The 24,299-nt window shown below is 43.9% G+C and overlaps 1 protein-coding gene across 4 annotated transcripts in view; it reads right to left on the minus strand.

The window, feature by feature from the left end:
• LOC138582114 (lactoperoxidase-like) overlaps positions 1 to 24,299 on the minus strand; it is a 464,456-nt gene that overhangs the window by 230,135 nt on the left and 210,022 nt on the right. For all 4 annotated transcript variants that reach the window (XM_069653095.1, XM_069653094.1, XM_069653093.1 and 1 more), the window contains 2 exons: positions 14,659 to 14,844; positions 12,088 to 12,439 (listed from right to left, as the gene is read on the minus strand). In XM_069653095.1, the coding sequence (XP_069509196.1) occupies positions 12,088 to 12,439; positions 14,659 to 14,844 (538 nt within the window). The remainder of the gene's footprint in view (positions 1 to 12,087; positions 12,440 to 14,658; positions 14,845 to 24,299) is intronic.

Raw genomic sequence — 24,299 nt, forward strand, 5'->3', positions numbered from 1 at the left:
TGAAGCTACCTTTGAACGGAAGCTTTGATATGGCAAGTCCTTTCTGAGGGATGGCGGTAGTGAGTTACACAGCTTGGCTGCTTGCACTGGGAAACTTGTTTCCCCCGATTGTAGAACGTTTAAAGTTCGGGATAGAAAGGCAGTCCTTGTAAGCTGTTCTTAACGGTCTCTCAGAGGACTGTCTATGAAATCTGTCAATTAAGTATGTTGGGGCAGCGTTGTTAAGGGATTTGTGAGTGAGGGACACTGTTTTTAGGGTAATTTTGTCTTTAATAGAGAGCCACTTGTTCTGTTGGCTGTGTCCAGTCATGTGCTCTCTTCTAGAAATGCCCAAAGCCGCTCTAAGAGCGTTATTCTGAAGAGTTTGTAGTTTGCTAGTGGTGGCTTTAGAGGATCCCAAATAGAGGGCATTACAATAGTCCTGGCAGGACACAATGGGGGCTCTAGCGATGGTAAGGCAGCTGGCGTCGGACAGGAAAGGTTTGGCTGTGCGGATCAATTTGCACGTGTACGCCATGGAGGAGGCTAGGGAGTGTACCTGTCTTTTGAAGGAGAAATTAGAACCCAGGTAAAAGCCCAGCGTTTTAACTTCTTGACCCACTTTGATACTGTTCCCATCGATCAAGAAGGAGCTACAGGTAGGGCTTAGTTTCTTTAGACTAGTGGAGGTGCCTAGGATGATGAGTTAAATTTTATCATCATTCAGGCATAGCCCATGTATGGCCATCCATGCCTGGATGATGATGTACACTCTATTCACAAAGGCCAAATCTTTTTCATAATCTCCAGAAAGCAGAAGGAGGATCTGGGTATCATCTGCGTAGTTGGTGAAGGTGATACCGAGATGATCCAAATCATCGAAAAGGGGCTTGGTAAATATATTGTACACTGTGGGGGAGACGCAAGAGCCCTGTGGCATACCACACGTGATGGGTATGGGGTCTGCTGTCGCTGTAGGTGAGAAGACCCTCATAGTTATGTCATTGAGGAATGATCTAATCCAGGTGATGGCCTCGTCCGAGAAATGGGCTGATGTGTGGAGGTGTGTGCACAGGACGGAGTGATCGACCGAATCGAAAGCTGCAGAGAGGTAAAGGAGGAGCAGTAGGGCTGCTTGGCCTTTGTCTCTGAGCTTATCGATTTGTGCTTTCAAGTTGATGAGAGCAGTTTCAGTCCCATGTTGGGGACGGAAGCCTGATTGTCTCGCTCCTAAGAGGTGGTGTTCTTCCCGGTGCCTCTGTATTTGTGCATAGGCAACCTTGTCGAGGATTTTTAGAAGGAAGGGTACAGTTGTTATGGGTCTGTAATTAGTAGGCGTGGTAGGGTCAAGTGTAGTTTTTTTTTAGTAGGGGGAGCACCCAGGATTGTTTTAGATTCGAAGGGATGGAGCCTGTGGAAAAGGAGGCATTAATTAATTTTGTAATGAAGGGGGCGAGGTCTCGGGCGGCATCTTTAATGAGCTCTGCCGGGCACAGATCTCCCTGGCAGTTTGAAGGTTTCAATGACATGATGATTTTTTCAACTTCTAATATAGTCACTTTAGAGAAGCTTCTCGGGTGGTTTGGATAGGAGCGGATCATTTAAGGAAGCTTTTTTACATGTAATTTTGTTTTGTAAGGTGGCAATCTTGTTAGCTAAGGCATTTTGGATTTCAGAACACCAATTGTTATCTTTGGTGCAGGTATCTAGTGGCGCTATGGGGGTTTCCACTTCTTTAAGGATGGAGAATAATTCCTTCTTGTTTGATTTTGCTTGGGGTATTCGGGAGTCAAAGGAGGTACGTTTAGCCAGGTAGATTTCTTTTTTGTAGAGGGTGGTTAGTTTAGAAAGTTTAAGTTTGTTGGCTACTGAAGGGTCTTTTTTCCAGATGGCCTCGCAGTTTCTTTTTTGCAGCCTTAAATGTTTGAGGAGAGGTGTGAACCATTTGTTTAGGTGTGATTTAGGCTTGGTCGATCTGAGTTTGAGGGGGGCAATAAGATCCAGCGACGAGGACATGATTTTATTATATTCTTCGACCAGAGTCTTTGGGTCTGAATTCTCGGGGAGTGAGTTGAGAGTAGGGTGTAGGTTTGGGATAAGTCTCTCGACTGTAATATTTCTCTTGTTTCTTGTGAGAGTAGGGGGGCCCTGATGGTTGGAGGGGGTGAAGGTCGGGTGGTGGAAAGCATAAACGATACCAGTTAGTGATCGGTCCAGGCTAGTGGTGAAATATTGGTGATATTCACAAGGCAGTTGTGGTCGGCTATCCAATCAAGTGTTCTGCCTTTGGTATGTGTAGGTTCCAAGCTTCTTTGTATAAAACCTAATTCGGAGAAGGTATTGAATATAGTATTGGCACATAAATCTTCCGGGTCATTATAGCCCAGGTTGAAGTCCCCAAGGATGAGAACTTGGGTGGCGCTTTTGAGGTTGCTAGTTAGGATACGTTAATGTCCTCGTCAAAAGTGCCTATAGTGCCTGGCGGGCGATAAATCAGGTGGATGTTAAGGGTCTGAGCATTAGTGAGGGGGACTTTAACTGAAAGTGTTTCTCAGGAGGGGACATTAATTGTTGTTGCTAATCTCATTGTAAGACTGCATTTGTGGATAATAGCGACCCCACCTCCTGGAGTTGGGCCGATCTTATCCCAGGATGGAATCATTATCTGGGATAGCCAGCATGAGCATAGGACCTGCGGCTGATTGTAGCCATGTCTTGGTGATAGCAAGGAAGTCAAGGTCTTCTTTGAGGATTAAATCAGAAATTTCTATTGCATGCGCTACTAGCGATCTGGCGTTGATCAGAGCTCCCTTAATATGGGGGCTTGCTATAGTTTTAGTAGAAGTAGTGTGGCAAAGGTCCTGAGTTATGTCACACGGGGGGTCCAGGATAGTGGGATTAGGTGGGGGTGTCGGGTTGGGATTCCGAGGGGAGTTAGATTTTTTTATGGGTATACTCAGTAGGAGTGGTGTAGTTTTGGGTTTCGGTATGGTGGGCAGTGAGCGGGCAAGGGGCTCATAAATTTTGGCTAGTCTGGCTCTGAGTCTGAAATTCCTATCCGTAGTAGAGCAAGGGAGGCTGGTGGGTATCACTGGCTGTAGGTCGTGTAAGGCTGGATATGCGTTGCTAGGTAATTGCATGCTAAGCATAGTCGGATGCATTATGGTCGGTGGGAACAATGTCAATCTCGGCAGAACTGAAGTATTTATAAGGAACAGGATGCAGGCAAGCACACCTGTGAACAAGGGATGCATGCTGATTGATAAGGCAAGTGATGTAGGTCTGGGGCTGCTACAGGAGCTAGTGATCGGGCTAAATCAGAGTTAAATGCTCTCCTGACAGCGTACGTTATTTAGATGCCCGATAAAGAAGGTGCTCTAGGGCTGGGGACGTCCAAAATGAGAATTACTGGCAGTGAGCAGTGGTTACATGCAATTTAAGAAGTTTGCGAAAAATGTAGCACTGAATAAGGGAGCAATAATCACAGGCAAACATGTAGGAAATAGGGTTTACAATAGCTGATGAGGCAGGAAAACGAGCATAATCAATGGCAATGGTTCATGTAGATATAGGGCATTATCTGCTAGAAATTATTATTGCTAGGCGTGCATGGATACTAGGGATATACCACTACTGTAAACAAATGGGCAGCATTGGGAGATAAACTATGAGAAGGTGGTTGGATTACCGTTAAACGTATCTAAAGTGAGTGTCATTTTAAAGCAAATAGCTGACATGATAGATACGATGACGGACAAAGCAGCAAAAAGTCGAGCTAACGTAAGTAGATCGAAACATGAGCCTAAGCATAGTGGTGCTGACGTAAGTACATGCTACTATGTTAGGCAAGTACGTTAAATTTCCTAGACATGATTACTTGGCAGCAGGCTACGCTTACCGTACCTTCCATCATAGGCCAGGCTATGTGCATCGTAGTCAATGGAGGTCAAGGTTTTCATGTGAAAGTGTCCAACCATTAGTGCCTCCTCATGCCTGAGTGTCGGCAAGACGTTCGGAGGGGTCACAGGTTCTGTTGATGAGGGTGAGGTTGAGTTAGTGGACAAGGTGGGGAAGCAACAGGACAGCGTCCCGCGCCGTAGCGCAGGTGCGGACAGGGGCAGACAGGAAGGGGCCTTTGGCTCACGGGCCTTAGGCTACTTGGGCCGGCTTCCGCCTCCGGTAATCCGTGCGGAGTGAAATGCGTGCGCTGATGGTTGCTAAGCAACCAGAGTAGACGTTGCGTTCGCGTCGTAGCTGGCGGCCATCTTACGGCAGGAATGGCTCCGAAAATCTCCTCGTGGGCACAGTGATGATTAACTGGCACTGGGGTCCAGGTTACTTGCCCAGGGTGCCTTGGTGCCTCTTAGCAGGCACAGGCGAGATGTGGTCTTCAGGCAAGAAGCAGCGCGGGATCACAGGCATGTAGATCAAGCCTGTGAGGGATATGCGGCTAGCTGCTCCTTCAGCATGGTGCGACGCAGGCACCCGATGTGGAGTGGGATCAGGTGTTTCAGGGCTCCTGCCCTGGATGAAAGTGGGCTGAGAGGCAGACAGGAAGGGGCCTTTGGCTCACGGGCCTTAGGCTACTTGGGCCGGCTTCCGCCTCCGATAATCTCTGCGGAGTGAAATCCGTGTGTTGATGGTTGCTAAGCAACCAGAGTAGAGGCTACGTTTGCGTTGTAGCTGGCGGCCATCTTGCGGCAGGAATGGCTCCGAAAATCTCCTCGTGGGCACAGTGATGATTAACTGTCACTGGGGCCCAGGTTACATGCCCAGGGTGCCTTGGTGCCTCTTAGCAGGCACAGGCGAGATGTGGTCTTCAGCCAAGAAGCAGCGCCAGTTTTCCTCAATCCCGAATCCATACACTCTTTTAAGAATGCACATCTGTATTTGGTTACCCTCATTCTCATCCTTCCTGTGTTTTGGACTAAAAATAAGCATTAATACTACACCCTTATATTAACCTTAGGTACTTGTTATTCCATCAGTCTGTGTCAGTAGGCGGTTATGAACAACATCCTGGATTAATTTGGATGTTAATTCAATTGCAGTGCAATTACATGGGTTACCCTGAAGCATATCATTTGCATATGGCCTTGTGATGTGGTTGAGTGGGCTAGTAGAGCTTCCCCACAGTATGGCGGGGGTTTCCATGAAGTTGCAGTGAAAGGAATCCATTCAAAGAATTGTATTGTGTGCTCAGATGACATCAATATCCACTCTAGAAAAAGGAAACCAAGAGAATCTGTTTAGCACGCGGAGTCCGTCCCAGGAAAGGAATGAGTAACTTTGTATGTGTAAGATGTACAGGAAAGAGGTACACCTGCATCCTGAGGCAAACAGCCTTAAACGAAAAGACAGCTATGAAGCTGTTACTGCCTAGTTCACACCAATATACCATTCTCCAATATGCATAAAGTAGCTTGTCAGAACTCATAGAAAGGAGGACGGTAAAGAAAGAAGAGATTGTCTCTTGACGTCTAGTGGAATTAGATGGAAACTGAGGTGAAATATTACAACTGCAGGGGCTCAGTCCATAGAATTTTTCATAAAAACAAGCCAACCCTTGCACTGATGACCATGGTAGATGTGTCAATGTACGAGAATCATCCCCTAAAAGAGTATGTATTTTTTGGGGAAATGATTACCTTGCTGGCGCGAGACCCTGCTTTGGATGGCCAAAGGAAATATCTGGTTGTGCACATGATATCTGGAAATGGAACCAACCAATGCATTGCATGTATGCGTACATGAAGCACGTCTGAGCTGAATATGGATGTCTTAAACCTTTTCACAAGGGCCACCCAGAAATTAATGGTTTGGTGGTGCAATTCAATGAAATTCTGAAATCTAGAATCAGGGCCCTGGAAGAGATGCTAATAGAATGTGTAAAGACATTCTGTCATGCTGTCTGTTCACATACATTGGGACACCATTGATGGAGTCAGCTTGAGTCTTTGGTGAAAGAAAGCTGGGAAAGCAGTACCAGAATATTCACCTATATGAGGAAAATAGGGAGGCACACAGAGACAAGGAAGCTGTGTTCCTTGCAAACTTTCAGCCTATACAAAAATCTATTATTACCACTATGGTAACAACCAGGGCCCTAAGATTTTGAAAGTTCATTATAAGATCAATACTAATGTGATCCTGGCCAATTGCACTCCCAATAGGTGTTTCATGTGAACTATCTAAAATGTAAACATGTATTTATATAGTTTACTTCATAACTGTCTGGCATCAGGTCTGAGGGGATAGGAAGGCGAACCAGGGCATTTCAAATATTTGAAGCTGTTCTGGCATTGCAGCCAGTGTTGTGCTTGAGATGGGAGATATTTTCATGCCAACCCATTGGCATCAGGACTAGCATTGAGACGTAGGAGCTCAGTACTTAAATACTGAGGTAAGTCATGCGTGGCTGTTGTGGGGCAATTTAGGCTATACTCCAGCAGGGGAAGAACAATGACGTTTTGCCTGTTCCAAAATGCCAGTCAATCAATGTTGTTGGATTCTATTGATTGTATTGACTGTACAGTGTTGCCCTCCTCTCACATTTCAGACAAGCTTGTTTTTTTAAGTTTTAGGTGATGGCATAGAGGCTAGGGCACATGAAATATTAGTTTTCAGGGTAGTTGGGGTAGGGGGCAAGGAGCGTGAGGGCGGCAGAGGGTGGTATGGGGGTTGTGCCCCCATAAGGACATTCTGTGGAAAAATAAGGCAAAAGGGTCAAGTGATCAGATGTCTCTGATCCATTTATTACACCTTGGTAAAGGTAAGCCACACTTTGGTCAAATGGTAAACATGGAATTTCACCCAATATTTCTCCAAACCACATTGCTCCTAAATTACCAAGAAACAAATAAATTAAAAGATATGTGAAAGGGAGTTTACTTGAGCATTACATATTCTACAAGGGCACACATGGCAAGGAATACCATACCAAGCTCCAATACCTATAAACGATTAAAATGACAATTGAGCATGAATAATGTCATTTGGCTATTCTGATTTTGTAACTACATTTCTGTGGGACTCCAGTTCTATATTCTTTTTGATTGGCTTTAATGCATTCCTTACTCTTAGAATATTCTTGAAGAGCCAATGTCCTATTCAGTTCTAGTAAACAAGCTTGAACTCTTACCTGCATATTGCCCAAATTCTCACACTCTGCCCACTTTTCTAATAAACCTATTATTATTATTTTAGTAATCCCGATAAATGCCTTGAGTTTCAACCGATATGTTGTATTTCCTCATATAATAAATTCTTCAAGTACGCTAAATTCCTCTTTTCCTAATCTGGCATGATGGCCATTTTGACCTTAACTGAGGCTCTTGTTAGTCCGGGATCCAGCCCTCTCTCTTCCTTTAATGTTGGTAGATTTATTTAAATTGAAATATGATTTCAATATTAAACTTTTGGATTGGTTAACACAAGTCATATCTTCATCATAAATCATGGTCAGTCCACATAATAATATTGGCACAAATTTGACATTGCACCATTTAAGAATGGTTTTTCACATCTAGCAAAATATTCCTCAACTTAATATTTCACTTGATAGCTCTTATATGGATTTTTTCAATTACTATGTTTGTCAAATATTATTCCCAAGTATTTATAATTGTCAACAGTATTATTACTAATTACTAATTCTCCATTTACACTTGGTATATTATTCTTATGCCATTGAATATTATTATGGCAGTCTTCTTTATATTAATTTCTAAAATGTAAATGTACAATACTACAACACAATCATATTTTCTCTGATTCTTAGCATCATCTGTTTTAGAAATTGGGATCATTTTAGAGCCTTTCTAATCGTCTGGGTTTCGGCATAGGGTGCATTACGTTTTATAGATTGGTACAAGTCTATTTGCCTGAAGCACAGGATTCTGTTCAATTTGTGCCATAGTGATATTTTTGGTACCACCTACTCTTGAGCTTTTCATTGCTTTAATGAGATCAACTTTTCTTCTCACACACACATGCGCATGCAGACACACGCAGAGACACACACCCACACACACACACAGACACACACACACACACACACACACACACACACACACACACACACACATACACACACACACACACACACACACATAAACACACACACACACACACACACACACACTTGTTTCATTAATTTAAAATGCATGTTGCTTAGTATAATTGCCTGTTCCTACTTCTGTATATGGAAGAATCAGCCTTTGATAATACATTTTTTCAAAGATAATCATATTGAGAGTTTTCTCTGATCAGGTTATTCTGCGATCATTCTATGTCAGATGCTCTTTGGGACATTTATATCCGCATGTTTAAATTGTCCAAATTAATTTTACATTTTATCACATGATGATCAATTTCCGGTGTCATTTTTACATCGAAACACTACAATTCATTATTTGAATTAAGGCATAACCTAAGATCAAAATAATATTTGTTTTTTCATAAGGTATAATTTGCTGGCTGATCATTTTAAAACCTTTCATCTAAAATGCATAAATCAGATCACGCGGGTTTAGAAAGACATATCCCCTTGCATTGATATTATTCTTGGGCTGGACCTGCCTTGGAAGGAATATTCCAAGAATCATTATCATACAAAATATCTTTATAAAAAAGCTGGTCTTGTCCAACCAGGACATTCCAAGCAACTATTAAAATTGTCCATTAATTGGAAGCAACTTTACTAATATTTAATAATTATCTTTCAAGAACTTCAGTGTATTAATCAGAGGCTTCCAATGTAATATGTACAAATGTACATATTAACAAATGTAACAAGCAATCTCTGTTTGCCTTTAAACTAAGAGATTTTCGCTACTTGTAAATGCAGGAAATCGGTATCAATGTCTTCATGTTGCAATATCCTATTTAACTTTACCAACATTCTCCGATGAACTGATTTCAAGGCAGGCTTGTGATAGGTAGAATACATTTGGCCCAAAGGGGCTTCAATCAGACATGTTTCTTGTAAACAGATGATCTCATAGGGGAGTCGAAGATCAAATATATCATTCTGTATCCCTCCCCCCCATTATGTTCCCGGTACCATGCAATACGCTCATACCTCAAATTGCCTTATATCAAAGGTAAATCACTTGGCAACATCAGGATGTGATGACCTGTGCTATCCAGGATGGCTGACAAACTGATGGGCCAGACAGCTCTAACTATAGCCAATATTTGGGCCACTTTTTCTGCCACACAGTATGTATATTTTGTCTCTGCTTCCATTCATTTGAGTAGGTTGATCATCTCTTGAGGCGATAGATGCAGATTTAAAGTTATTGTGGCCTACTGAAATTACATTCAGAGTTCGACAGCATGAGAAAGCATTATTTCTTCTGGTAAAGCCCAATTCTGAGGTAAATTGAAAGATTCCTACTGTGATTTGTCAAGGAATTGATGGCAAATTCAGTGAATTTAAGATTACACAAACCAGGCTTCCAAGAATCTTCTGAGAGGATCTTCTTTGATGTTGCCTTCTCAATCCACTGTTTCAGATTTTTGGTAAACTTTCTGCTCTGTTTCTTTTATAACCAGTCCCTTAATGTCTACCTTGATCTGCATTAGCTTTACATGGGTACAACAATGGTACTCCTTCACTCAACCCTTTATACTAAATCTCTTTTTCTCTTGCTCTTCTTCATCTACCTCTGCTCGAATTCTCTGTGGCACCATTAGTTTAGAGATGGTCATGTTTGGTAGCATGGATTGCCATGAAGTCTTCTTTTATCTCAAAGCATTATGAAGGTCATTGTGGAAAATAAAAGAACATCTTCTTTTCCTCCCCCCTACATCTCTTAACACATTCATTACACAGAGCTTCTGTTGAAGACAATTAAACATGATTGACATTGGAGAGCTATGTTGATAACATTACCATGGCTCCGTCAGATCTATCTATGTCTGAATCTCATCCCATGTTCTAGTTTCCATGAATAACTAGTTCCTGTCAGAAAAAGTTGACAATTGATGGAGGACTCTTTACCAGTACACATACTTGCCCCCGGGTAGGGCATCGGAAATTCAGACAAAAGATACCAGAGCTTTAGTCGGCCAACACTAGAAACATGTAAAGTGGTTAATTGGATCCCTGGATACTACTTTGAAGCAACCTTTTGCCCTGACCTAGTAGTGCAGCAAACCTGGATTCTTAATATCCGTGCTCACTGAGTATACTTGTTTGGATCACTTTCCTGCCAATTCATGTATCCCACATTTCTTAAATTTGTTTCCACAGGAATACAATAGGCAGATTAAACCTCCAAAAGTGCCTAATCAGAATCTCATTGTTGAGGAATCATCCACCCCTTGCCCTCTTGTAATGAGACTAGCTATCTAAAGGATTATCACAAATGTGTTTCTCCTGGTAAGAACCAGTATATTTCATCCACATTCATCTTCTCCAGTTTGAGTCTAATGAAAGATTATAAAAAGTGTACTGTACTTTTCGGTTAACCTTCTTTCAACACATCCCCTCATTATACTGTCAGAGGACTGTTCAGTCGCGTTTGTCTGGAGCATGCTAGAGGCCGATGCAGCCTGCCTCACCACACCATACTTGCTAAAAACACAGTGACAAAGGGAAATTACCTTGGGACTCGTTACAAGTTTGGTGGTGTGGGAACAAGTGGTGGTAGTTCTGCTACCTGCACTTTTCTCTGGTGGTAACGGAATTATCACAATTTTTTCTGCACCGCCAAATTATAGGTTTTGGTGAATTGCATGCTGGTGGAATTACTGCATGGTAAATCTGCCGATTTCTGGAGGAAAAATGGCAGATTCCCCTCCAGTTTGTTGCTGGAGGTAAATCCTCCACTTTGGGCCTCTTTACAAGTTTGGCGGTGTTGGAAAAAAGTGTTGGTCATTTTTTACCACCACTTTTTTGGGTGGTAACGGAATTATCACCATTCTTCCCGCACCTCCAAATTGTAGTTTTTGGCGCATTTACCGCCGGCAGAATTGTCACATGGTACATCCACCGATTTTTGTAGATAAAGTGGCAGATTCCCCTCCAGCTTGTTGCGGGAGGTAAATCCTCCACTGTACCTCCAAAACCTGGCGCATTTTACTGTGCGGTAATTCCACCTGGGGTAAATCCACCATCCTCATGGAGTCCTATGCACTTCAAAATGGGGAATTACACCGCTCCATCACCACTTGTAACCCTCTGGTTACTCCACTGAACCACGTGGCAGTAACGGTAATCAAGTTTGGTGGTAATTCAGCAGATTTCCTGATAAATTACCCCCAAACTTGTAATGAGGCCCCTTGTGTATTATCTTTGCCACCCGAATGTACTGATGGGTTGAAAACAACACAGCACAACAGTAAGAAAAATCATTATTTTCTGCAGTGTGTGCTTTTGCGGTTCATCCCATGTACCTACTCTGACCAAATGATCTGCATAAATAACATTTCATGAGGTACCTTGTGGCATTTAGTGAGCGTTTTTGTTGGTTTCTTCAGAGCTGTTTTATGAGCATATTATGAAGTACTAAGGTAGATAATACATGTTTTCTTTGGAAGTAATTCATGGCTTATTATTTCAGTGTTCTATTGAGCATTTTTTGGGAGGTCTTTACCTATTGATTACAATACAATGTGGTATTTTTGAGTAAACCAACAAAGATTTGGGGGGTATTTCTTGATCTATTTTGGCTGCATTTTAGGAGTACTAAGGAACAGTTTATTGCACAGAACTTGTTTTTTAAAAGTACATATTGTTCCTCTCGTGAATTTTCTTTCTTAAACACCCATGTTTCTGAGACCTGTGATGGTTAGAGCTATTTATATTGCAGGCGTGTATTGCAACTAGTCCCGCAGCTGTTTCTCTGCATCTAACCTTTAAATGGAGCCAATGAACGCAGCTAGCAGCTATACCAAGAAAAACAGTTGAAAAACTTGATCAAGAACCGCCATTAAACCTTTAATTCCATCTCATCTGAATGAGCTCATCCCATTTCATCAGGCGTCTATGATGACCATGGTACAGATCCAACTTCTTCAAGGTTACAGAAGCCAAGATCAAATCTGCCCTTTTTTTAACCATGCCCAACACACCCATTTGCCTCCAAAAGCATGACTCACCGGTTATATAACAGGATACATTGTGTTCTGGTCCAACGTTTCTACAAGGGTTGGGCGGTATACAGGAGCTCCCGGTTCCGCAAGCATCTATGGAGTCATTAACGTAGGGCAGTGTTGCTCGACCGTGATCAGTAATCCATTTGTTGACGCGCAGCAGACCTTTCTTGCTGCTTTTGTCCCTCAGATTTTCCACTTCGCACTCCTCACTTCCATAGACAGTGCTAGCATCAATGAAGGATGTCACGCCATTAATCTGACTGCGCACCACTGAGTTGGCAAGACAGGCTGGACCTGTGCGGACGAACGGCATACACTTACGATCACCGTTATCAGATGGGTCATCGGATGGTACCTGACAAAACAACCAAAAAAAAGGGATATTTTACATCAGAACATTTTCAGCTCACCTTGTTCCAAATTGTACACGTGGCTTTCCTTCTCGTTGACTGGGATGAAGTGTGACAGTACAATGTGACACAATGTGATGTGATTGGCCAGTGAGAGTCAATGATTGTGGAACGTAACGTAGCAGGAACCCAACCACTATGACCGAAGTTACGCAAAAGGTGGTCACCACAATAGTCAGTGATTCTGCAGTGGGTGACCCAGGAAGCAGTATGTGGTGCTCGGCTCAGAGCAACACTCTAGCCATAGGCACTGAGGGTGCAGCATAGGTTTGGAATATTGAGGATGGACACCCAGGAGGAGCATTGAATTTCCAATCATACAATACACCTGTCCTGGGCACCTTCACCTCCAGCCGTGTTCTGAGTGCAAGCCACTAATCAACGAAAAAGCAGAGATAAAGCAGACCATAACGCAACGGGAACGGGATTCCTCCCTAACGAGGACCGTACCAAAGACCACTTTTGGGGGGAGAATGGGAGGCGCAAGGGATCACTGGGGCACCTGTCTTTTGAAGAGCCCAGCATGGGACGAGCAAAGCCCTTTAAGATATCCCACGGCCAAATTACACCATGCCCCGTGAAAATATGAAAAAGTGCAAAAGCATGATCCAGCATGAATTATATACAGCTTCAATAGCACACATGAATGAGAACTTCACTTGAATGACAGAAATGTGAATATTAAACACAGCGTTGAACTGTTATTAATCAAACCCAATCAGACTAATTACATTCAAATTGAGAAACTTTTATGGTAATATTTGCTTTTGTCTTGGTCATGTATCTCACGAACATTGAACATTGAGCAATAACCCCGAAGATGGAGGGCATTGCAATGCAATGCAAGATGCCCACATGGCTAGTAGATTTTTTTTTTTAAGTTGAGACAATGGTGAGGTGGCTGTTTTTCAAGTTAAAAGACTGCACACATAATGGTCACAATGGACCAAGGGAGACGGGAACTACTTAAAGTCCCTTATTCCTTTCTATGGTGACCAAGGTCACAAGGAGGAAGTGGTGAGCGGATGTTGTGGGTGGCCAGCGGGAGGCAATACCATGTGTTAATGCCCACCTTTCAAGCTCCCTGTTTGGCTAATTTGCTGTGTGGTTTCACCTTCTGGGCACTAATCGTCAGTATTTCACGTCCCTTTATCAAGATCAGTCTTTCCCTAACGAATCATACTTATTTCTCGGTTTCCTTTAGTTGGACCCTTTAATCCCCAAATGTATCTTCTCTCCATTCTGACACCTTTTAGACCATCTGGTTTACTTTCTGCTGTCCAAGAGTTTCCAGAAGCGCGTTCTTTTGTTAGACCTTGTACACGTTTCACAGAAATGCACAATTTAGCAGCAACGTAGTGTAAAGGAACTTGCCTGTTCTTCTTGGACGGCCGGATATGGTACTTTCTGTAAGTGGAACCAGGCCCAGGATGCCTCTCCTGTCTCCCATTAGAAAGGGAAGTCAAGGAGGTGCTCCCTGGACCAAGAACAAACTCTCGAGGAAAACCCCTGCAGTGGAAAGAACCCTGTGTTGTTCATCTTTTCCTCCCCGCTGCAGTGTTCAGGCGATGTCCTGGTAGTGGCTCAGGGCACAGTAGATCCAAGGAGATGCTTTGTGTAGGAAGAAGTCTGTAGGACCCGGAAGGGAAGTGCCGCAGAATGAGGGCGACTCCTGACAGAGCCGTAGTCAGTTTATACAGCAGAAATGGATTTAGTAGGAATCAGAGGAGAACACACAGAATACTGATTCCACGAGCCCTGAAATAGTGTGACAGGCAAGGAGAGCTCAAATATGCAAGGATCAGCCATCATCATTTGTTCAGAGTGTATAGATATAACATAATGACATCTAGGTTGGCATGGAACAGCAGTTAGTGTAGTTTAGTGTAAATTGCACAGAGTGGGAAGTAGGATTCCGTGGGAATGCGAGGAGGAAACCACCCCCATCCCCGATTATTGCACTGGTCAGGTGCTATGTTTGTACCCCTAGAGAGGCGTCTTTCTATTCCCAATCTGAAATGTGGTTCACTTGTTCTGTGACTGGGTGATGGGCGATTGCTTCATTTGTGCATTGTTATTTAGTACAGTCAGAATCTTTATATGAAAGTAATAACTCGTCCGCATACATCTTAATTTGAAAATGGGGTTATGCACTCAGATTTACCTGCACCGGGAAGCTGTTGCCCTCGTTGTTGCAGCCCCGCTGAGTGCAATTTACTAGACCCTGCGGGGAAAATTCCACGTCGTGGGTAAGCCACTGGCCCCATGCTACGAAAAGCTGAGATAACTTTTCATCCAGGACCACTTTTTCCTCTATGTAGCGAAAGACTGCATTTGACACTTTTCGTGGCTGTGAAAGTAAAACAAGGGATTGAATGTGACAAGAATACAATAGGTGTTTCCTAAAATATAAAAAGAAAACATAAGGCAACTCTAGTAAGAACGCTTTTGTACCAAATGATACACACCAGCTCGGTAGCACTTAAGGTGTAGGCGCTTTACTCTTCAGCTTAGTTTCATGTTCAGTTACCTTTGTGCAGGTAGGTGCCAAGCTGTCCACTGCACCAATCAGTCACTTGCCCGCGCACTCTCCAAATGACACACACTTTCAGCACCTGGGGTCAATCAGGCGTCCGGGAACGCAGGCAGGATCCATCTGTGACCAGCCACGTTCTCTTGGCAACCTGTGCGCCTCCTCTGGATGGCTGCCATATCTTTTAACTGGGTAATGGACCCTTTTGTTTTATATGCATATGTGCACGTGGGGCTAGGGAACGGGGGGGTAGGATTGTAGGAAGTGGGGGGTGGGGTAGTGTGGGAAGTAAGTGGGATCAATTGTGGTCAAGCGAAAGGGCATAACATAATCTCTACCCCCCGTTTAGCTAGGAGAGAGCCAGTAACGCCCCGAGCCCTCACAGAGTGCTTCGCTTAAGTTTGAGGGAGTTTACCCGCTCTGAGCGGCTCTGGACGCGAGAGTTATCGCAACATTCACTTCCCCGATCCAACATACCATTCTCAGGTAGGGCTGTCACAGAGGCCTGGGACAAAAGATCAGCGGGGGCCCATGTGCAAAAGGAGAGTCCATTACTTAATGTACAGGTAACATAGATTCAGTTACAGGTTACAGGACTCTGGTACATAGGCACACATCAGAACACGTCTACCAGACACTCTCTCAAAGCCAGCCTCGCATCAACTGTCATTCAACTGTCATTCATAGAACACCCAGCAGAGAACATTCACACAACATTGCAAATCCAGGCGCTCATCCAGGAGCAAGGGAAAAGGTAAGTCACAACAGACCCCTTAAGATTTTTTAAAGTAACCCAGCAGTGCCACTAACATGAGATGCAAGCAATCGCGCTATGAGTTTATGGATTGACAGACAAGAATTTGCTTTGTCATTATGGTGTATTATTATCAGTGTGATTGCAACTAAAAACAGTTCTGATTCGTTATACATTATGCAGCAAATCGGTTCGCAGTCTATTCAACATAAAAATACTGGCACCTGTGTTTTCAGGCTCTCAAATGACCAGACTCGGACACCAGATATTTCAAACTGTCTCATATAGGAATTTCACACAGTTCTGGCTTTTCAGCTCACATCAGTTTGCATTCTGGTCCGGGTAGTTTTAGGTTTACCATTAAAAAAAGGACTTGATGGACCAAACTATAAAGAAAAACACGGCTAGATGAGGTACTTTCACCCAAAATGGGACAAACGGAGCACTCTAGGTATGTGTGGGGTACAAGTGACTAGGAATTGCATTTCTCAAATAAGCAGAAAGTAATGGGAGGGGAGGCGTTTTGCATATAATGAATGATATATTATGCATGGATATCTTGCTGGTAGCTTCACCGGTTTGGAGCACCATAAGAAAAGAGTGATACAATTATTAAACTGTAATGGAGCTCACTAGCTTGAGAGCTGCACACATATTTCATCTCTATTTGCTTGAACCTTCTGAGCCCCCTCAAAGCCCTTCCCAATCCTAAACACCTAAATCGCCCCCCCTCCCATACAGTCTGTTCAATGATCCCTGGGATCAATCCAAGTGTTTTCCATGGGAAGTCTAACAATCAAGGGTTTTGAATAGTTACATACTCAAATGCACAGTTTCTTTTTCCTCAGATATTCAACGTGGATACGTCAGCAATCCTACAGGATTGGCAAAAACATCATAAAGACCACAGCTGATGGATTCGTCTTCCAGAATACGCCGCCGGAAAACCCAGAATGCATCGATAACAACCACCGAGGTAACAGGCCGCCTCCTGCTTGTGCTCCGAGGGAACCAAGGATGTTTCGCCTAAAGATGCCACCCAGTGAACATTAGGAGGAACTTGGTTTTTTTCAGTGATGGATGAGGTGTAGATGTCCACTTCTATAACCACCAACATATGGCTTCTTACAATCTTCCTTCCCATTCAGTCAGGCGATGAATCGCTGTGGATGGAATCTAGCCTACAAATAAGGATGTTCCAAACTTTGTTCTACTTACAAATTAGCCGGATCACATTTTGCAGCATTTAATTTAACCTTTTTTTTGCTGCAAAAATCAGATGGTGGATTGGGCTTCGGTAGATAAGAAAGCCGGGTAAGGACGTAGGTGGGGGGTTCTGCCTCCCCTGATACTCCTTGCACTGAAAATCAGTAAAAAATGCAGCAAAATGTGATTCTGCCACTTATTTTATGTGCATGTCCTACCAATATAGACATTTCGGAGACTCATGGCGTGGTTATATCAATACATTGACACTTACTATTTAGTAGATTGAAGGAACTTCACTACTCATTAAAGTGACTGAGTCAGCAATGTTTGCGTCCTACATGTGCAAACATAGACTTCAAAACAATATGTTATGTTGATTTGAACCACACACCGCTGGCATTTTCATGGTCTCCAGGCACTCTGTCGTACATGAAAAGAATGAGGGGCAGGGGAGGGTTTGTTACTGGGTGGAGGGGGAGAGTGCAAATGGGATTTTGGGGTTCTGCTGGTAGTTTCAATTCGGTAAACCTGGTCACTGCCTGTTTGTTTTGCTCCTAGGTGGTAGGAGTTGGCGGGTGTTCTGGCAGGTGAATCTGTATAGGTTCTTTTGTCTGTCTGTAGAGCAGGGTTGGAATTTGAGAATGTTGCGATTGAATGAGTTCTTAGAGTAGGTGTGCATATGTCTAGATGATTTTAGAGTTGCTGTTCTGGAAGTTGTGCGTGGTTATTTGGCAGGTGCGTGGTGTGCAGGAATATGGAGAGTTTTAGTAGGGTTAGAGGGTGGAAGGGGGAGACCCTTATGGCAATGTTGCATAGATTTTTTGGGTTAGACTGAAAATGGTTAGTGATATTACGTTTTCTTTCGTTGGACCTACCTAGTTTGCTTGACCTAATCCAGGAGGCTGAAGGCAAACCCATAATTCACGGTGTACCGCTTTGTAATGAGCGTGCATGCTTCTTCTCTTAGACCATGGTTTGCTTTTTAGGTTTGCACATTTCCTTGGGGTGGGAGTTCCAGAGTTTTTTGGGATGTATGAGCAGGCTGATAGACCCTATTTTATTTTCGAATATCCTTTGGGTTCAAGACGAATGTCATGTCTGGATCTCAGGGCTCGTTTTGGTCTATAGATGGAGATTTCCTTTTGCAGGAATTCTGCTCCTTGGTCATGGATTGCAATGTGGACTATGCAGAGTGTTTTGGAGTAGTCACAACGTCTTAATCTACACATCTTGTTAATTGTCTGGTGTTTGAAGCCCGAGTGGTGTCTCACTTTCTGATTTTATGCCAAGACAGCAGACTTCCATCACGGAAGAATCTCTGTATTCACATTGCACTAACGCAAAAAATGTTGATAAAAAAAAGTGATGTGTAGAAATAATAACTTTAAAGAGCAACACGTTTGACATGCGGTAATCGGACTGTCGCATACTATGCCGCTGCCTTTAGACCCTGGGGACTGGTGGCGTCGCTGCAATGACTGACGTATTTACTGCTGCTTAGACTTGACCTATGACCTGTCATTTGTTTCCCACAGTCATTACTGCGATGCCATTTCCACCTTTATCTCCCATCTCCCTTCATGTACTCCTTTTTTTTCATCAATTTTAATTCAAATTTATTGTGTGGACAATGTTCTTTATTTATAGTCAACCTTGACCATCTTCACATTTCATCCTTTATGGTTTATGCCATGACCCAAACGCAATCAATGACCATATGTCTGAGCACATGTGAGTTCATGAGACACTCTTCCTCTTCTTGGCCGCTTGTTAGACCAGCTAGGTATACCTCATTGGTACAAAACTCGTCCTCACTCGTGCTGTGCGCAATGCTGCACCTGTGCTTCCTCCAACCGTTCCATTTAGGGTTTCTGCATAGTAGTTTAATGTACTTCAGTGACACGGTAGATGCCCGTTCATGCTCGGGGAGGCAACGCCCGCACTGCTCTCTGATCCTATGTCAAGTCCGGAGGCTCCCTAGCGTGGTGTAATACCTTCGTCTACTCCTCCAGCGGATGCTCGTGGTGGCCAGCTGCACTTGCCCCCTCTGCGACGCAGGCATCGCCGAGCTCAGGCCTCCGACAGTGAAGCCCCTGATCTCACTGCTTGCAGGCTGGGCGCTCCACACCTTTCTGTCCACGACGTTTCCCCTCATCAGCGCTCTCACGGTACACGTGCATGCGGAGGAGACGATAGGGAGGTATGACAACTTGCCGTCTAAGTGCCCAGGACGAGTATGCTCGTCCTTTTTGCATAGACGTGCATAATAGCCTGGCAGTTAAGGGGTTAAACTACTGTCCTCCACCACAGTATTTTCTCATCAGCATATGTTCTCTAGCTCTTATTAGTTAAACACACTCTTCACTTCCTCCAGACGTCGCCTGCTCCGCGGTTTCCTCCAGTCTCTTGAAGGGGCGGTAAAAAATGTTTCTCCATTAAGGTTTTCACTAATATAATTTAATTGTTATGGATAGATGATATGGTTGTACAATTTGGAAGCTGCTACAGTTTCAAACTGTTTTTTCTGAGCAACAAACCCAACTCAAGGCCGTCACTCGGCAGTATAGTTGTGACAACAATACCTGGTCTCTGATAGCTAGGCGTGCGGGGGTGGCGGGGGAGGGGGTTCCGGGGCGCTCCATGGGAATAAGTTGCAAAAGGAGGTGTGGTTTTCTTCTTCCTTCCTGCTATGACAATGCTTCAACAAATGATTACCTCCCCCACACCAATCCCGCCCACACTACTTGCTCGAAATAATGTATAATCCCAATATCCATTACACCAGAGGGTATTACTCCGATTCACTTTAGTGCCTGTAATTAAGTCTACAAAGCTTCCAGCTGCCTCACAAGCTTCCCAATGGCAGATAAAGGGGTTTGGGCACTTCTCCCTCCGCTCTGGCTAAAGGTCATGTATTTCTGGTTTCTCTCATCTTTCCTTTTCATGGCTTGGATTGCGATGGGGAATTCTGGCTTCAGAGATGGAGTCACTTTAAAGAAGTGTTGCCTCAGGACACCGTGTCGTTTGTGTTCCGAGAGCAAGTGCAATAGTGCCTGGTACCCTGGCAGCTCCAACTATACTACATTATTTTATTCAACATTGCCAGCTGGGGAGGACCACACTTCTTAGAGATGGTCCTTAGGTAGTCACCCCCTTCAGGGTTTAAGTCTGCAGAAGCAGTGGCTCATGGGGTGTGACCTTCATTAGCTGGTGATTTGTTTTCCTCAGTGCATGCACTGGGACTAGAACCCTGCCTTGCGTGGACTTTCCCAGGGTTTAAGACAACGCTGCAAGCACACAAGCTGGAGGAGCCTGGTTTAGAAGGGCTGTGGGGTAGCATCTGTGATACCCTTGGGGGTGAGTGAACTCTATTTTGCTGTATGTATGGATGCTATCCCAATAAAACCTGTCAATGATGACAGCACTAGCATTTTGTGAGTACCTTTATTTACTGCAATTTGGGCCGGGAATCTGGAGTCTGCTCAGTTCTGCTGGCATTGGATCATAAAATGCCATCAGCAGCAGACCAGCTTGTTCGGACTATTGCTTCCATTCATACGATGAGTAGTTTAGTCTAAAATCTGATGTGTTCTCCCTTGCAAAGTTTTCTACAACCTGATATTGTGAGTTTACCGCTTTCACTGGTTGCAGCTTGTCCCCACTGCTTTCCACAAACAGGCAATAAATAGTATTTGTCCTCCATGTACTCTCACTGATACGGTATTGCCCAAAAAGACCGGAAATAAAAGTCTGAATGGGAGATTTGGCCCAATTCTGCCATATGAAAATTTCGAACGGCCAAACAATTCGACCAAATACCCCCTTTGGTAGCATTATAGTTAACAAGGGGAGCAGGGGCTGCAGGGGTGTCCCCCGCACCCTTGTCCACTATAATGTCAGTAGGAGTTGAGGGGGTGTCCCTCGCACCCGTTCGTATAAAGAAAAAAAAAAAGGATCCTGCAGTGCCAGTTCCCGATCACGGAAGTGTATGGGAACAGGCGTCGCAGGTACCCGGCGAGTCCGCAGCACACAGCGGAGTGTGCCACCAACGGGTACTTAATGGGGGTGGGTGGGATCCGGTTATCCGAAATGACTGCAGGAAAAAATACTGAATGTTATTTTCGAACAAATAATATTCGGTCATTTCTTCCTCTGTCATTTCGGATACGAGCAAATCACCCAAATTCACTTATACTATCCCTAAGAATTCACAAGCATGTTAAAACTTTTATTTCTTCCAAAAAGTATCTGGTAGGTAGACTTGAGAACTTTGTCTTTCGAGTCTTACAAGCTTTGAAATTGTTGTTTTGCCCTTCTCTTATTGGGATACAGCGTTCACTCCCAGGTATCAGGTGATTGAAGTTCGATCAGTAACAATGGTATTTAGAAGGGCTTTTGTTTTGTGGAATATGGAAGAAGATCGAAAGATTTAGTAGCCTATCCCTTCCCAAATATGATATTACTCTTAAGACAGACAGCTGTTTTTGCCAGAGATTGGTTGTCAGCGTCAATTGTTAAATCTCATTAGTCACATTTTTCCTTATATATTTTCCTTGGACCGACATAGAATGAATGGGCATATTGACAGTTGTTTCAATGTTCTCCTTTCAAATCATCCTCTAGATTTTTAGCAGGGTCTATCTAAAACACGGGCTTTAGGTTAAATCACGTCTCTTTAGTCCTCCTTTTCTGCAACGTTGACAGCTCCATCACACAAGTACCCGTCATGTTTCAGGTCATTTTGACGTTCCACTTTAAACTTGCAAAATATGAACCCTCTGTTCTTCACACAGAATAACTAAACAACCTCATCAGCAATAGAGGGGGTGTATATTCTATTGAAGACACAGAGGTAAGTACTGTCCCTGCCAACCTGGTTTGCTAAAATACATTTCATCCCCTGGGGGAATTTCTGAGAGTAAAGGGTAAGATGTTACATGGGGTTTTCCCTGAGGAAGGGCTCTCACCACAAAGCATGTACAGGAGGCCTCTATTTTCAATTTTTATTATCTGTCATAATATACATACCTCCTTTGGGTGTAGGCAACTTGATTTGATCGAATTAGCCTTTCTATATTGTACTGTGCAGAATAAACGGAATGAGCAAAGATAATTGCCTCGAGGCACAGAAATGGGCACACAGATGGATAATAGCCTGTTAGGGAGAATTCCCAGAAATGTGCCAAATTCCCTTCTACCTTAGAGACCCCCAGCACTTTTTCTGGATGTTAGGACATTTTAATTTTATCCTGGAGAGAGTGAGACCTTTTTCTCACTCTCTCATGTATTTTTCTTTGATTTGAACTCTGTATTTCTTTTGGTTTTGGAGTCCCGACAAACTCCATAGGCATCATCTTTTTACATTGTGACACACAGCACCCTCAGATGTCCTTTGGATTTCTCAAAGGTTTAAATACTTTCTCTTGGATAAAGTACTGTTTCCAAGAGCAGTAAAGTTAAATTTACTTCACTTACCTTTTGTTACTTTGTAGATCCAGAACACACCATCTTATGTGGAGTGCTGGAGGGGTTACCTAGTATCCCCTTTGTCTACTTTCTCATGTAACATTTTTATGTGACCCTTTCTACAATTAATGGCTGGTGGCAGTGGTTTACTTTCTCATACCATTGTGCATTTTTTTACCGCAGGCTAAATTCTCAGCTGCAGTAATGCACCCATAGATGCCCATTTGGTCAAAAAGGCTGCGGTCTTCTTTTTTCACCATTTCTTGTTGAAAAGGTCCTTCTTGAGATTTACTCTGCGTGCCAAACTGGCTCCAGCGTGTCTGGCTGGGCAGGAAGCGAGGGAGGTTCCTGAAAATCCCTGTGTTTAGTCTCCTTGGTTACAGGAATGCACCCAGAGGTGATTGGCTGGCTGGCTGTCTTTGGAGGACAGTCATCCTGCTGTGTGAGTGACAGCTAGGCTGCAAATGAATGGGAAAAACCTGCATAAAAGGCATGGTCTTTTTCAAGGAAGGCAGAGTCGACCACTGGACGAACGAATCCGAAGAAGAACTTGGAAGAGAAGTTTGCTGTAACTCCTGGACCGTTGATTTGCACGGTGAAGCCCTGCTGCATTGCTGAAGCTCTGAATTATGATCAACTAGTGAAGCCCTGCATAGGTCGACTTCTCCCTTTGGGTTGGTGGGACCAATCGACTCCAAGATGAACTTGACTGGAAACCCTCTCCCTGCTGGCTGTACTTCTTCACGGATGCTGGAACCGAGTGCCAGTGGACAGAACCTCCAGAAACAAGTGTATCATTTTTAAGCTGGACCCGAGCTCCAGGAAGATCCTCCAGACTCGCTCGAAGCAGGACTTCCCAAGCCTGAGCCACCTCAACCCTCGCTTCTGGATCCCAGAAGCGAAGGGAGCCCACAATGTGTCCAAGAACCGCGGTGGTGCTATTTGCGAGTAGCTGAAACCACAAAGTGCAGCTGATCTGAAGTTTTCCCATTGCTGCCGCTGACCTTCGAATCGTAGTGCAGGAGTCCCCAGACTTCCTCCCTCTTGTCCCCACGACTGAGGCCCAGGAACAACTGGATCTGCAGGAACTACAACAGGAACAGAAGCCAGCAGGAACCTTTTCTTCAGACTCAAGGTACTGTGAACTAAGGGCTACTTACCTTTTGTTGTGTAGCTTGCTTGTTCTCAGTTGAGACTTGCATTTGCTGCCTTTTGTAGAGTTGCTTACAGGTTTGCCCTACACAAGCCTCCCAGTATGTAGCCCAACAGTGATTTTTTTTTCAACAAATTCTCTTTAACATTGTGCAAGACTGTTGTGCTAATCTTCAAGAAGTGCCTCAGTTCCCCTAGACTTTGCTCAAGTGACATTGGCTGTCCTAGCTCCCTGAAGACTCTTCTTACCCTCTGACTTTGTGTTGATCAGTCTCTCCAAAAAGTCATACATACCTTAGTTGTATAGCTGGGAAAGGGTTAATCATATTGCATTGGGGGATTGAAAAAGTGCTTACCTTTTTGAGCAACTTGTTAACCTTTGTTTCCTCCCCTAACCTTTTCGTTTTGACACCAAACTCATTATTGCTCTAAATGTACAAGTGATATATCAATGTCCACGGATCTATGTGATCACTGTGCCACCCATAATTGCGACGGCCGAAATGCCGACGACAGTTAAAGTGTGGCGCAGTGATCATATAGATCACTGTGCCCGCTTCCCTGGCCTGCTTTTCCCTTCCCACCCCCGACCCCTAATTTACCTTTTACGGCGGCACATTTCTGTGTGTGCCGCCTGCACCCTGATATCCCTGCGGCGTCACAGCTCCTCCCACTAATGTGGGTTAGAGCT

Source organism: Ambystoma mexicanum, chromosome 3q (assembly GCF_040938575.1).
Source record: "Ambystoma mexicanum isolate Mex_15411 chromosome 3q, UKY_AmexF1_1, whole genome shotgun sequence".
Taxonomy (NCBI): Eukaryota; Metazoa; Chordata; class Amphibia; order Caudata; family Ambystomatidae; genus Ambystoma; species Ambystoma mexicanum.